The following is a 14027-nucleotide window of genomic DNA, read 5'->3' on the forward strand; positions in this document are numbered from 1 at the left end:
AATGAACTGCAGAGCTGCACCCAACCCTCGGGTGCCTGCTGCCATCTGGTGGCCGGAGCACAACATTTAAAAGGACACGCTAGTTTGTTTCACTGCATTATTGTAGTCGAATAGCTGAAAATATCCTACAGAAATGTGTGGAACCAGAATTTAAATGAGCAACATTAATTGCATTTTTCTTCCCCCTGCTACAGCCGGTATCATTTCATTTTAAACTACATTTGCGTAAAGCTGTAATCTCACGGTTCTATCTTTGGGATAGAAAGCTAAATGTGGCTTTTAAGAGCAAGGCAATCTTTGATCAGCTGTCATGAAAATGTAAAACCTTAAACTTCGTGTTACATAGACTGAAATAAGGATCTTTCTCTCTGAGTGAATATGTAGAGACTCTGTCTCATGGGACAGAGTTTGGGACATGTTTGAGTCTATTTTTGTATCTAAACGAGCTGAAAAATGTCTTTAAATAGAAAACGCGACTCGTGCCTTAACATTAACGTTGTTCAAATGCTGTCAAGATTTCAAATATGCAATTATTAAAAAAAAAACAGTAATCTCATGAGTTGCTGGCCAGCTCTCCCATCTTGAATCATTTCTTCCTTTCAGTCCCAACTAGCAGGACGCTCTGAGAAATCCCCAGAGAACAGTTCCCTGCTGCTCACTTTCAGAGGGTCTAGAAATAAACCCACGAGTTGGATTAGATAAACTCTTTCTGTGCCATCATCAGAAGAAATCAGCCAAACTAGGATGTTTTGGGCAGCGAGGGAGGCTAAATCTGGTTAAAATGAGACAAATGTACGTCCATCACTGCTGCAGAAGACGGATTTCAGCATCTTCCTTCAGCACCGTCGGCTGGAGGATGGGTATTTGGTTTTCAGGCCCTCTTTGAAGCTGCGAAACAGGACCCGGTTGCGTTTGTTCTCCTCGTCCTTTCTGGCGTGGAACTCCCCCTGGATCTTGAATCCCCGGTGCACCACAAAGGCTGAGCTCAGCACCGAGAACCTGTATCCGGCCACGTGGAGCTCACAAGCCTGGAGGGAGAGGGAAAGACATGATGAGAATGCGGACGTGGAGGTGGATCTCCTGATTCCTTAGTATGGACCAAACACCAAAAGCATTAAATCCTACACTTCTTATAATGCAACTCAATAGTGTCTTTCATACTCTTTGACCTTCCTTGCTTGGTAAATCAACCTCCTTCCAAACTATACGGTAAATAACGGCACCATTACTTTATGGCTCCAAACAGCATGAACATTTATCTGATTCCATTTTTTTTTCCTGTTGTACTGGAGCTCAGTGACTTACTGGTTCTGCATTTCACGTTTCAAATGGCTTTGGGAAAAGAGGAGACAATAAAAGAATGTTTATTTTGAGGTAAGATACCATCTGTTACTGTCCTGTTAATCCTGCAAAAGAGAGTAGATACGACTGAAATGTTGCTTTTTTGATTAAAACTTATTGGCTTCTTTCACATTCCCGTCCCAGTCTCTAGCTTTTGCCAGAGCTTTCACCCACATCTCTTGGTCTTCAACTTGTGGACTGGAGTTGGATTTGGTTTTATCAGACTTGGGTTAGAGTGAACTTTCACACATAATTGTTTGTAACAGCACAAACCTGGCTGATGCGGTTGAAGCCGTATTGCTTGAAGTTCTCATCATAGAGGGGCACAGTGTGAGGCCCGATGTAGAAAGGCTCCCAGGGGTCCGTCCAGGTGAGCGTGTAGGCAACTTCCAGGGTGCCCGTCCCTCTGACGTGGCTGTTCACCCACTGTGAGTAGTTGGTGGGGGCTTGACAGCGAGGACACAGCTCTTCATAAAACGGCCGGACTTCACCCACCTGGTAGAGCTGGACCAACTCCGCCTTGGTGGCAGGCATCTTCCTGGCATGGCGGATCTCAAAGGCGGGTAAGACAAACACCTCGTCACTCACTGGCTCACGCTTTGTGATCAACGCCAGGAACTGCTGGTGCAGGTCAGCGCTCGGCATCATGTCCATGTCGATGACCAGGACGTAGGAGGACTCGGTGCCACCTCGGGCAACATTACGAAGAAGGTTGTTGGGGTAGGAGACGTTTCCACTGATGGCATAGTTCTTGTCTTTGTCCCTGTGGGTCTCCAGTCTGGAGAACACTGAGGCACAGTCCTCAAGCCCTGCAAAGTGCTCACGGTCCTGCTCTGGGAAACTGGCCATCTCCCCGGAGAGGCAGACCAGGTGGAAGTCCACCAGGGATTGAATCTGAGGGCAGAAGAAGCTGAGAGCGTAGACCAGAGCTGTGGCAAACTTGACATCTTGCCCATGTGCGAATATGGCAACAGAGACTGGGTTTTGCCACCTTTCCAGGAGAGACTCCAGGTAGTGCAGGTTGTTGATGGTTGTGTGTGTGGCTAAAGCCAGGACGTTGGAGCTGGGGTCGGATCCTGGTTTGTGATTAGTGGTGAAGTCGCTTTTGATCAAGTTCTTGTACACCCGGTACTGACCGCTGTTGTCAAAGATCCCACCAGTAGACAGCGAGTACCTCAGGCGCTCCTTCCGAGAGTTCTTCTCGGGGTGCGCATTTTTCTTGGTCCCAGAGCCTCCAAAGAGCTCAGAGTACCGGTACCGCTGCTGCTTACCGTGAAACTTGGACAAGAAGGACAGGTAAATGAGCTGCAGGAGCGCCACGATCAGCAGAGCACTCAGCACCACCTTGAAGACGGAACATTTCTTAGAGAGATGCATTCCAGAGAAGCTACAAACCGGACAGTTTCTGTACTCAAAGCAGGTCCACACACCGGAGCAGCAGTTTTCCTTGAGGGCTGGCTATTTCTGTCCCAGCTAGCCTCAACGCTACCTACGCTGCTATCACAATGCTAACACCGCAGCCAACTAGGCTGGAAATGCCGCCGATACTCGATCGCATATTTCGCTGGTTAGTCGCCCAGATGTTCACTCGGCTCTCGACAGCACGAATAAAATAACGCAACCAACCCAGTGTCTGTGATCTCCATCAAAGCCCCTCACAGTTGTTAACATCCTGCACTGCTGCTGCTGCGACAGCGGCGCATGTAGATGCGTAATAACCGTAATGTCTGGAGTAATGGCGGCACCGAATCCGCTCCTGGTAGCTGTTAGCATGGAGGCTGCTAGCTGTTAGCTGGACTGGCGCTGACAGTCACGGGTGAGAGTAAAGGGCCATTTTCACCACTTCGTCAGTTCACATGTGAGTAAAGGCGTGAAAAATAAGTAAATACACCAATTGTGGAGACTTTTTTTTATAAAATAGTAGCTGCCAGTGTGAGTGACTCCATAAGACGAGGTGGCCGAGTGGTTAAGGCGATGGACTGCTAATCCATTGTGCTCTGCACGCGTGGGTTCGAATCCCATCCTCGTCGGCAAACATTTTCTTTTCCTAAAAGTTTCCTCTTATATTTACATAGTTGTGACAAATACTCTGAATACTCAATCTTATTGGCTCTGTTCACTGGGTAAATACCATATTCAGTTATTGCCTGTTTTTCCAAATGTATCTTTTATCTTAGTTGGTACTGGTGTTACAGTTTACTCCTTTACACTTTACATTTAGTACTCTATTGTTTTGTATTCTTGTAATTTTGAGCAATATCTGGCCAAAGAATTTCATTCAGGATTGATAAAGTTTTTATCTTAAATTATCTAGAATAGAAGCAATAGATATTTATGATGCGCAGTATTGGCGTACAGTTTTCTATTCATAGTTGATATGAAAATGAGACAAAACTAAAACAATTAAGAAAACATGCCAGAGTAACAAAAGGCAACACTGCAGCTGAACACAGCGGAAGTGCAAAGCTTCACTTCATCACATTCCCATCATAAGGAATAGATTTAACCAAAGGGACTGTCTAGTCAGGTCCTGCATTAACTAATTCATTAATAGCCTGAGTGGTAAATGTGCCTTGCTCAAGGTACAATTACTGCACCTATCAATGCAAAAACACATTTCACGCATTTTTAGCATCTTCATCTTACCCAAAAACACACAGTAAAAGGAGATAAGTCTTAAAAAATCTTCAGGATAGATGCCTTCATTTGCTTTGCCCTAATCCCCAAGAGAATAATGAATTTGAATTTTGCCTGTATGGAGAGATTATGTGTAGACAAAGCAAAGGCTGTGGTCCCATGAAAATATAAATTAGACCTTAATTTTCATCCCCCAGTGCAGACAGACAAATCTGGGAGGAAGATGGAAACCCCAAAACTGATTACACTGTATTACAGAGGTGATTTTAGATTGGAAACAGCAGATGTGTCGTAAGGTCTTCATAGTCCACATCGTAACAAGGATTCAAGACACCACACAAAAAGCACAATTGTGACACTTTAATTCATGACCATTAACAAAAACATTTTTGTCGTTACAACTACAGAAACAGCGTGGGCAGCGCACATCAGGTCCTAGACGGCATTTCATAACAAATTAATGTAACCAATCCAAGCTAAAGCATGTGCTACAGATCAGAAGATGTTTTGTGTGTTTTCAGTGACGGGGAGTTATTATTTAGGTGTGGCGGCTGCACTGAGTCCTCGTAACGTCGTAGCATACACTTTAGTAACCGCTGAATATTACCTGACCCCACATCTGCTTTATGAACACAAACCAGCAGCTGGGCCGCGTGTGGCTTACATGTGAGGACAAATTTATAAGGCCCGAATAAAACGTTTCACAGATGGAGGGCGAACAAAGCCGACAGATTCATTTTGATCCACAGCGACACGTTTACAGTATAATCTCTTGTTCATGCTCATAACACATGTTGTCAAAACGCCTTCCAGGACCTGTGCTGCCTTGGCAAAGGGTGACGTGTTTGCAAAGCTCAACCTACTTTAGGGCCCCATGAAATTAGCTGTTATTTTCCCTAATTTTTAAGTTGCTAATTTACAAAAAGCATGTTTATTAAAAATTCACTATGATGTAGTTTGGATTTCTAAACCGTCTTGTATGTTCTAGAGATTATTCTTTGAGTTTGAAATTTTACCCCAGCACCCTGGAAAATTATGTCTCATGTGTAAATGAGTGCAAGACTAAAACAAGTACTTGAATTTAGTTTAATTTATGACAATATTTAAAAAAAAAGAGTCACTGAAAGGCAAATGTAAGACAAACAAGTTTACTTTTTACACCCACTAGTGTTCACACTGAACATACATAAACAGAGCACTGTGTGTACTGTTTGTGTGTCAGAGTACCTCAATACTGAGTGCATTATTGTTCAGCAGAAATTTCAATCTCCAAAACCAAAGTTATCCTGTGAAAAGTCCAAATTTGTTTAACCTAGATTTTGTGACTCAAGTTATATTTTCAGCACTGCAGAAATCACAAGGCCCTACCGTCGCCCCCTGTTGCTACAAACTACGACACTAAAACGCCGGCTCCACTTTTAGAGCCGCCTCCTTCGCTGTCCCTGGAAGACGCTGGTGACTGGCCCTCTGCTTCGCCCTCGCCCACCAACCGGATGTTGTAGCGTTCCCTGTACTCTGTCAGCTCCCGTCCTTTCGACTGCATCTGTGTGTTGATGGACTCGATAATTTTGGAGATCTGCGGGGAGTGGGTGAAAGGGAAAAGAGAAAAAGTATTAGTGGATTAAAAGGCCAAATTTATGCAGCCATTAGAAGAAAGTGTTCCTGCACTAATAGCCTCGTTTTGCTCCTGACATTTGAAGGTAATGTACGAGCACATTTGTTTTTCCCTTTCCCATCCATCACCTGTTCTTTGTTGGTTTCCAAGGCTGGTAGAACTTCTTTTACCGTCCTCTCCACAAGCACTCCTCCGACTAGACGATAGCATTTCCTCGAAGGATCCACTTCCCTCAGGGTGTCAATTACTAAGCTGGATGAGGGAAACAAAGTGACGTCAAAGACTGAAAGTGACTCCATTTAGACACTGGAGTTAAAGGATAACTCAGATTTTAGGTTCGAAATGACTGGTGACAATAAGTTATATTATGGAGGGACAGACCTGTAAGATCCTTTTTGCTTATCCAGAAAGAGCTCTTTTCAGAGCCACCAGACTCCATTGACAAAAACAGTAATTTTTCCTGATAGAACACGGGAGTTGCTGGTCTACTGCTGGCTTGGTTAGTTCATTAGTTGGTGTCGTTGCATGACTTTGGTGTTTTAAAGAGTTAGTTCGGATCCAAACTAACATGTTAAAACACTAAAGTAACAGAAACTGAACATGCAACTCTCCTGCTCTGTGAGGTAAAATTACTGTTTTTGTCAGTGGAGTCTGGATTGTTTTGAACTGAGTGATTATAACTGTGGCCGTTTCTGGTTAAACAAAAAGGATCTTACAGGTCTCTCTCTGTAGGATTCATTTCTGTAATGCTGTCAGACATTTTTAATAACAATCTGACCCCTCAGTGGCAAAAACAAGCACTTTTAGTGGATGTCCTTTGAAGGCCAAAGCAATTGAAGTCAGTGAAGCTGGTTTGCAGCTGCCAGCTGAGGTGATCTACTGGACCTACTAGTGATTTGATCCCAAAATATGCTGAGATGTCTAAAAATACTAGAGTTCTACTTCAACAAGATATCAAAGCTAGGACAGATTTTTGTCAATGTCAGATCTGTGGTGGCTGAGTCAGCAGGAGAGATTGTTTTAGGAAATGTCTCTCTGGAGATGGAAGCATCTGCTACCAACCTGTGCTCATTGATCTCCATCTCAAACTCTGCAGCTTTAGACGCCATACTGCGCTGTTCCTGGCGCATCTTCTGAAATGTTGCCACCACCTGTCACACAAATATACACACATACATCCATCAGCAGCGACACAGACACAAGAAGTTGTACCACGTGTATTAATCTGAGTTCAGTGATCTGATCAATTAAACAATGTCACTCATTATTAATTTGTTTCTGAGTAAGTCACAGAATACATATACATTTTAGAGACAACTATTTCACATTTGACTCTGCTACATTTACTTTGCAGATGAAGATTTTACATATTAAACGTGTGATCTCACATAACATGATGAATTATTTTAAAATGCATCTACTCAGTAGTAATAACGTAAATGTTAAGGCATCAGTAATAATGACTCAGTAGTGTAATATTAGACTGTGACTGCATGAGTAATTTATGATACTTTAAGAGCTGAAATGACACGAATACATTTATTAGTTAGTTGACAAAAAATTTATTAAAATCAGCAACAATCTTGATAACTGATTGCTCCCCCAAATTATATTTATATCATAATACAGCATAATATTTACCAGTTCCATTCTTTAAAATGTTAGTAATTTACCACTTTTCTCCATTTTATGTCACTGTAGGTTGAATATATTAGCATTATTTACACAAGACAAATTAATTTATCAGTGATAGTTGTTAGAAATTGTGATGGGCCTTTTTCAGTATTTTTTAACATTTTCGAGACCAAATTAATTGATCAATCAGTAAAATAATAAGCAGACTAATGATAAAGTGAAATATTTGCCAATTGCAGCCCTGTTTTCAGTATATTTCCCTGACAGTAACTCTACTTTTACAAAAACAGCACTTTAAATACAGTGCCTTTGTATTATTGTGTATTGCACAGTGGTATTACTACTTTTGCATACAGGATCTGAGTACTTGTAGGACTTGCTGTGCTTTGACTTCAGTGAAACATGGTTTGGTGGTCTTCAGTGATAAAAATAGCTGCTCCCACTGTCTTTAAAAGGACCTATTCGCTAAATCACACCGTCCCATTAGTGAGTGAAATTAATTACACCTGAAGCTGTTTATCAGAAGCACAAACCAGCGACAAAGGCTTAATAAAGGCGGATAATGTTCATGTCCTCCTTCAGTTGTAACGTTTTGTGGTGAGAAAGCAGAAACGATGGCCGGATGGTGGCGATGGGGAAGCTAACGTTAGCCTCGGCTAGCTGCGGGAGTCAGATTGGCGGCTGTAGCTTCACCTGACCGGACCGAGTAACCACGACGGTGAGAGTGCGGACTGAAGCAGCCCGAGGTGGAGGTGACGGTACCTGCTCGGCAGACGGACCGGACTGTTTTCCGCCGGTGCTGTTGCTGGGTTTGCTACCCGTGCTGCTACTGTTGGCTGCCATCTTGGAAGGGTGTTGCTGAGAAGGACCCCAGGCTGGACGTGAGGGGCTGACTCATGTGAGCGCCTGTTTGAAAATACAGTCCAGTTTGGGAGGACGGGTCCTCCTCTTCTTCTTCGATGTGTATCAGCAGTTTTTATCCCCGGCGTTGCATTACTGCCATCCTCTGGAGTTAATTAACTCCTACAATGTCCAGATTGTTTATAAATTGTCAAGTACATCCAATCCAAACCACTCTGCCGACCCTACAGACTCAAGATAATTATTTCTGAACCATTTGCTTTGCGTTATTTAGTAGTTATTATTCATGTAAACCCCTGGTATATTGTTCATTTTCGTCCTTGTTACCATACCTGCATATATTTTATGATTTAAAAACATGTATCTCACTCAAGGCTCTCCAGCAGGTGGAGGTGTTGTGCGCACTGCTGGTTTCTCTCCTCTGATAAAGACCAGAGAAGAAGAAAGAAGCCCACTGATCCTTCCTGCTGCACTGTGAACACCCTGAACCAAAGTTATTACTGTGCTGCTAACATGGACTGAAGAGGGAGAGTGACACGCTCTCTGGGTCACTTGGACCAATGTTCACTGTCAGGTGCATTCTGGGAACATCTGCAAAGTATTTGAGCTCCTTTCCAGCTTGGAGGCAACAGATTAAGCTGCAAAACAGGTATGTTTACTGTTCTGACGAGGGGAACATATTGTTTTGATATCTGACAGCTAGCCCTCTAAACAAGGAACTTATGATAAAAAACATTTATTTTGTGTTCTTTCAATAAGTTTGGACAATGAGGTTGATATCAGAAAGCATATTGTACATGAATACGGTGGAAATCAGAGCATGAATTAATTGTTTAGAGTTTTTGGGTGCAAAGCTGTTTAGTATTATACCATAAATAAATGAATTACAGAGTAACTGTGCGGTTAATGATCAGCCGTGGTTGGACACTGTGTGCACTGGATATGATGCCAAGCTGTTCTCCCTGCAGGATGTCAACTTCAGCTCGCCCACTGGCCGCTCTGTGTCAGGTGACAGCCACCCCGGACAAAGAGGCCAACTTCTCCGCCTGCAGGCAGCTGGTGGAGGAGGCCAAGGAGCGAGGGGCCAGCATGGTGTTCCTGCCTGAGGGCTTCGACTACATCGGCTCCAGCCGAGAGGAGACACTGTCGCTGTCCGAGAGCCTGACAGGAGACACAATCTCAAGATACTCTCAGCTGGCCAGGTAGACCAGCAGGTTTTAATTACTGTCCCCAGGAAACATGACTGACATCCAACTTTTTTCTCTGTTTAAAGAGTGGCTGAGTACAGAACACACAATTGAACTGAACACAATTGAAGCATTCTGGTGCTGCAGAGATGCCCATACTGTTCAGCCCTAGTTTTTGGTGTTTTACTCTGTTTTAAAGAAAGAGACCTTGTGCGCTGTATGAATTGGAGGTAGGGAGTTGGCCTGGGCACAGTAACTTTATTCTATTGTAGTGAAAATATGTATTTAGCAGCCAAGCTAGACTGGTTGGTGAAATGTTAACTAACTGTTGTCTTGAGTGTAATATGAGGAAAATGTTAAGAGTTTCTACGGGTGCTTGAATGTCTCTTTCTTCCAGGAAGTTGGAAGTGTGGCTGTCTCTTGGAGGATTTCATGAGCGAGGACACGACTGGGAGTCTGAGAGACGAATCTACAACAGCCACATCATAATTAATGAGAAAGGTGTCGTCCACTGAACACCACTCACCAAAAACTAATTCAAAGGCTTGTTTATTGCTTTTTTAAAGGCCCGCAGTCTGTGTTTTCCACTTGGTGACTCCTCTTGGTACACAAATACTCATGCTGACCAGTTGTCGTTACACCCACAGGTGACGTCGTTTCAGTCTACAGGAAGTCTCATTTGTTTGATGTGGAGCTTCCAGAAAAAGGCGTTTCTCTCAAAGAAAGTGCCTTCACCATCCCTGGACCGTCCCTCGTGTCTCCAGTCCAAACTCCCATCGGCAAGGTGCCATTTTATAAGATAATTATCACCATCATCAAGTAGACCAGTGAATGCACATGGTTTATTTAAAGTGATGTAAAGGCCTGGAAATGTTTGAGGTATTTCCAAACACTCAAGTGTTGTTAATTTGGCATTTAAAAGAAGACACAGTCTACAGTTTAGTTTTGTCTGTAGGATGCAGGAAGATTTTATAATTTGGAGAAACAATTTTCTTGCTCTAATAATTTTTTATATTGTGGAATTTCATGGAAATAAAAGTTCTGGCATAAAAGTTCTGGCAAGTTCTGGCAAGTTCTGAGCTAATAACAAATGCAGATCTGTTTGTGCTCTGTTTTCTTTTGCTCTGACTGATTTCTATATTGTTACCACAGGTTGGCTTGGGTATCTGCTATGATCTGAGGTTCCCTGAGTTATCGCTGGCTCTGCAAAGGCATGGAGCCGAGATTCTGACGTACCCATCAGCCTTCACTGTAGCAACAGGAGCGGCTCACTGGGAGGTGGGATGAGTCCTGATCAGACACGACACTGTTTTATTTGGTCGCTCAGGCTACGCTAAGATTACAAACCCAAGCAAACACAGACCTTGTGTATTTATTCTCAGGTTTTACTCCGTGCACGAGCAATCGAGACCCAGTGTTTCGTCTTCGCAGCGGCGCAGGTCGGCCAGCACCACGGGAAGCGCTCGTCGTACGGCCACGCCCTGGTGGTGGACCCCTGGGGTGAGGTGCTGGGTGACTGCGGAGGGGAGAGGCCGGGCATGGTGCTGGTGGAGATCGACCTGGAGAAAGTGAGCAGCACCAGGAGGAACATGCCGGTCCAGCAGCACCGCCGAGACACTGGTTTCTATCACAGCCTGGAGAAGACTTGACCACTAGGGACGAGCTTAGAGGACGGTCTGCACACTGGAAACAAAATAAACTCTCATTAATATCTTACAGGACACAAGCTCCATCATGAGCTCCAAGTGATTTGATCAATGTGAAATCAAAAGAGATATAATTCCCAGCTTGGTTAACTAGAAACAGCAGGGTGGGACGGTGGAAACATTAGTTTACTGTGCGAGGAAATAAGCATATGCTCTTGTCAAATGAAGCCTTTAATGAATATTTATCAGGGAAACATCAGCCATCTCTGATTCATCAGCTTCTCTGGTTAAGTGTTTGAGCCATCCTGTCATCGCTGCAGGAGATGATCTCATTTCCAGCTTTTTGTTTTTTCTGATCAAGAAAATCAGCCCAGACCAAATGAGTCTGTGATGATGTTCCTCACACTGGTCTGTAGATGGTAGCAACAATACAAGAAACAGGAGGAAAAAATGGCAAAAACATACAGAAGAATATTGTGTTTTTATTAATGTGTGGTGCTGAATGGATATGAACAAATTCACCTGTAACTTTTCTGTGATTAAATAACTTTATATGTTGTTTGATGGGGACGATGCAATTCAACATAGTTCCAATACATGAAATACATGAAAGTTTATAGCTAATGCTTATTTTCCAACTCCTGTCCACCCCCCTCACTTGGTTTGTCTTCTGTTTCTAATACTAGTACACAGTTCTTCCTTTTGCTTGATAGTAACTCATCTGTCTCTGAGGCTCGATATGATGATATGGATGAAACGGTGAAGAAATCAGAAATGTTTAAAGGTCTCATATTCTGCTCATTTCCAGGTTCATGATTGTATTTTATGTTCTCATAGCAGACATGGCTGCTGCAGCTGTTTCAGCCTCTGTCTGCACGCTTTCATTTTAGAAGGAAAAAACAATCTGCTCTCACCTTTGACATCTTCGTGTAACCGGGAGCTGGCATTAGGGGAAAAAACAACAACGGGGCACGGCAGGTGGCCTCAGGAAGGGCTGAAGGAGGTCACATGATCAACATAAAGAGAGCTTTATCCAAACAGAGCATTTCCACACATTTGGGAGAGAGAACAGTCTTTTCTCAAAGTCTGAGTCATTTCTCAATATACATGTAGCCTAAAATCACAATCTGGACTCCAAAAGGCCCAAGCTATAAGATTTATAGATAACAGAAACCACCAGAACACTGAAATCAACCACAAACAGTCAAAAGACAGAGACACTAAATGAAAAAAATCCCTAAAGGCAGCAGGACCACCAATCCTACACCAGAAACCTCCACCATAAATGCAGTCTTGAGTCTTTACCCTCCCTTCCTGAGCCAGGTGCACCTTATTCAGGGACTTAAGGACTAATGTAGGCGTAGAAGACCTGGGCAGAGATATAGAGACACAGGAAACATGTATTTAGCCTCTACTACTCTGGTTTCAGGCTCTCCACCAGATTTTGGAACCCGGCTGCAGGGATTTACAGCTTTTATTTTATTGAACGTACATAAACGTGTGCAGCACCCAACCTGTTTGTCATATCTCTCTTTTTTTGTGTTTGTTTTGTTCATTGAATTTAAGAAAAAAAGAAATTGCACATTTATGATGAACTGTAAATTTGGAAGCATCTAAGCTGCACATGTGAAAATAGTAAGAGTCTAAGTTGAGCCTCAGGTTTCTTTCCTTTCTCTTTTTTTGCCTGATGAACACTGGATTTGCAGAGAGGTTGTTTTTTTTTCCTTCTTGATTGCAGTGAGTGGATGAAGAGCTGCTCTGCCTGTGTTACTGCCACAGAGGCTGTGGGTGGTGGTGGTGGTGCTGCTGCTGCTGCTGCTGGGATGGAAACAGGAAGTGAACGTCAGACTGACACAGGAATGGGACCGAAAACAGAAAACACCACCAGGATGAGGGGAATGTCAAATCCAGTCGTGTAGGAAACCAAATCCCGGACTCAGCTCAGGAAAACAAAAGGATGAACTGTCGTGTCCCAGCTGGCATCGAGGCATCAGGAAGGTAATGCTAACGCTGCTCTGGTTCTCATCGGCGGTCAGTGTTAGCTGTGCTGTGTGTGTGTTAGTGTGTGTGTGTGTGTGTGTGTGTGTGTGTGTCTCACCATCCGAGGCCATCCATCCATCCATCCATCCTCCTGTCGCTGGCCATTAGTGCGAGCTCTCAGGCTGACTTCTCTCCCCTCCTTGCAGCCGAACAGGTGCCATCCTGCTCGGACTCGATGGAGATCCACCGTTAGCTCGTGCCTGAACGCACCGTGCAGGTTTATTCAGCGCTTCAGGCCCTCAGGTTGAAGCTGCACAACCCAGCGGCTGCATGCAAACACTCCCTCAGCCTCCTCATTTTTCACTGCTGTTTTTTTTTTTTTGTTTTTTTTTTGTCCTGCACATTTCCACCATGTAATGCAGATGTAACGTCAGTGCATGCAGGCTTAACAGCTCAGGGTCTGTCTGTCTGTCTGTGAGGCTCATCAGTGCCATGCTGGCCGTGTCATGGTTGTGTCTCACCATTACCACATCAGTCCAGAGCCTGTGAAGCTTGGCTCCCCTCTCCATTTCCTCAGCTGAACCTCCAACTCCATTTACAGGCTGTAATTTTCCGTGTGAGCACTGAAACTTGCCGTCAAAGCAGCTACAGAGTGCAGAAAGTAGGTTTTTCTTGTGTAAATTAACATTACACGTAGTTTTAAAGGGCGAAATGTGTGAATTCCAGCTGAAAATGAGACATAATGGCTTTCTGTCATCATGTAGTCCAGTGACATTTAATGTAGAACTATGATATATATATGATAAATTATTCAGCAGTATTTGAAAACTGATTAACCATTTAAGTCCCTTTTGAGGTAAAAAAAAAAATGGCCCAAATCGCTGTTTATAGCTTCTTAAAAGTGAATATGTGTTTTTTTTTTTTAGTCTTCTATGACAGCAAACTGGACATCATTTGGTTTTGGACCTTTTGTTGGATAAGTACGTCAACTTGAGTTCATATTCTTCTCACCATTTTTGAACATTTTATAGATTGAACGTTTAAAAGGAAGTCTTGGCACTTTTTATGTAGCTGTCCAATCATTGTTGGTGGTAAATGTTATCAATTTAAGCAAGAAATACCTCA

General features: G+C 43.4%; 4 protein-coding genes and 1 non-coding gene across 5 annotated transcripts in view; 3 read left to right on the forward strand and 2 right to left on the reverse strand.

Moving 5' to 3' along the window:
* Positions 1-585: 585 nt before the first annotated feature.
* On the reverse strand, positions 586-2949 carry b4gat1 (beta-1,4-glucuronyltransferase 1). Its single transcript, XM_070854957.1, has 2 exons — positions 1615-2949; positions 586-1028 (listed from the first exon to the last, which is right to left on the reverse strand). Exons 1-2 carry the CDS (start codon positions 2716-2718, stop codon positions 837-839), a joined length of 1296 nt encoding a protein of 431 aa, XP_070711058.1. The 5' UTR covers positions 2719-2949; the 3' UTR covers positions 586-836.
* Positions 2950-3289: 340 nt separating this feature from the next.
* On the forward strand, positions 3290-3371 carry trnas-gcu (transfer RNA serine (anticodon GCU)). The gene has a single exon. It is a non-coding gene; the product is annotated as a tRNA-Ser (tRNA).
* A 952-nt stretch (positions 3372-4323) lies between these two features.
* Positions 4324-8102, reverse strand: pfdn2 (prefoldin subunit 2). The gene is made up of 4 exons (XM_070854611.1): positions 7991-8102; positions 6656-6744; positions 5722-5845; positions 4324-5554 (listed from the first exon to the last, which is right to left on the reverse strand). The coding sequence occupies exons 1-4, from the start codon at positions 8069-8071 to the stop codon at positions 5369-5371; spliced, it is 480 nt and encodes a 159-aa protein (XP_070710712.1). The 5' UTR covers positions 8072-8102; the 3' UTR covers positions 4324-5368.
* A 466-nt stretch (positions 8103-8568) lies between these two features.
* Positions 8569-11543, forward strand: nit1 (nitrilase 1). The gene is made up of 6 exons (XM_070854798.1): positions 8569-8738; positions 9058-9291; positions 9674-9777; positions 9924-10060; positions 10429-10554; positions 10659-11543. Exons 1-6 carry the CDS (start codon positions 8650-8652, stop codon positions 10923-10925), a joined length of 957 nt encoding a protein of 318 aa, XP_070710899.1. The 5' UTR covers positions 8569-8649; the 3' UTR covers positions 10926-11543.
* A 1234-nt stretch (positions 11544-12777) lies between these two features.
* clcn3 (chloride channel 3) overlaps positions 12778-14027 on the forward strand; it is a 38286-nt gene continuing 37036 nt past the window's right edge. The window contains exon 1 of the mRNA XM_070854799.1: positions 12778-12920. The gene's annotated coding sequence lies outside the window, so the exon portion shown is untranslated. The remainder of the gene's footprint in view (positions 12921-14027) is intronic.

The sequence above is a fragment of the Pempheris klunzingeri genome, chromosome 23 (assembly GCF_042242105.1).
Source record: "Pempheris klunzingeri isolate RE-2024b chromosome 23, fPemKlu1.hap1, whole genome shotgun sequence".
NCBI classification, from domain to species: domain Eukaryota; kingdom Metazoa; phylum Chordata; class Actinopteri; order Acropomatiformes; family Pempheridae; genus Pempheris; species Pempheris klunzingeri.

Excerpts from the sequence above, each read along its gene's own strand:
- pfdn2 (XM_070854611.1), bottom strand. The coding sequence starts at position 8,071 with ATGGCAGCCAACAGTAGCAGCACGGGTAGCAAACCCAGCAACAGCACC. Across the intron at positions 5,846-6,655 it reads ATGGAGATCAATGAGCACAG|CTTAGTAATTGACACCCTGA; the intron begins GTTGGTAGCAGA and ends TCCCTCATCCAG. Across the intron at positions 5,555-5,721 it reads TGGAAACCAACAAAGAACAG|ATCTCCAAAATTATCGAGTC; the intron begins GTGATGGATGGG and ends CACTCCCCGCAG.
- b4gat1 (XM_070854957.1), bottom strand. The coding sequence starts at position 2,718 with ATGCATCTCTCTAAGAAATGTTCCGTCTTCAAGGTGGTGCTGAGTGCT. Across the intron at positions 1,029-1,614 it reads GCTTCAACCGCATCAGCCAG|GCTTGTGAGCTCCACGTGGC; the intron begins GTTTGTGCTGTT and ends CTCTCCCTCCAG.
- nit1 (XM_070854798.1), top strand. The coding sequence starts at position 8,650 with ATGTTCACTGTCAGGTGCATTCTGGGAACATCTGCAAAGTATTTGAGC. Across the intron at positions 9,778-9,923 it reads CATCATAATTAATGAGAAAG|GTGACGTCGTTTCAGTCTAC; the intron begins GTGTCGTCCACT and ends TTACACCCACAG. Across the intron at positions 10,555-10,658 it reads CAGGAGCGGCTCACTGGGAG|GTTTTACTCCGTGCACGAGC; the intron begins GTGGGATGAGTC and ends ATTTATTCTCAG.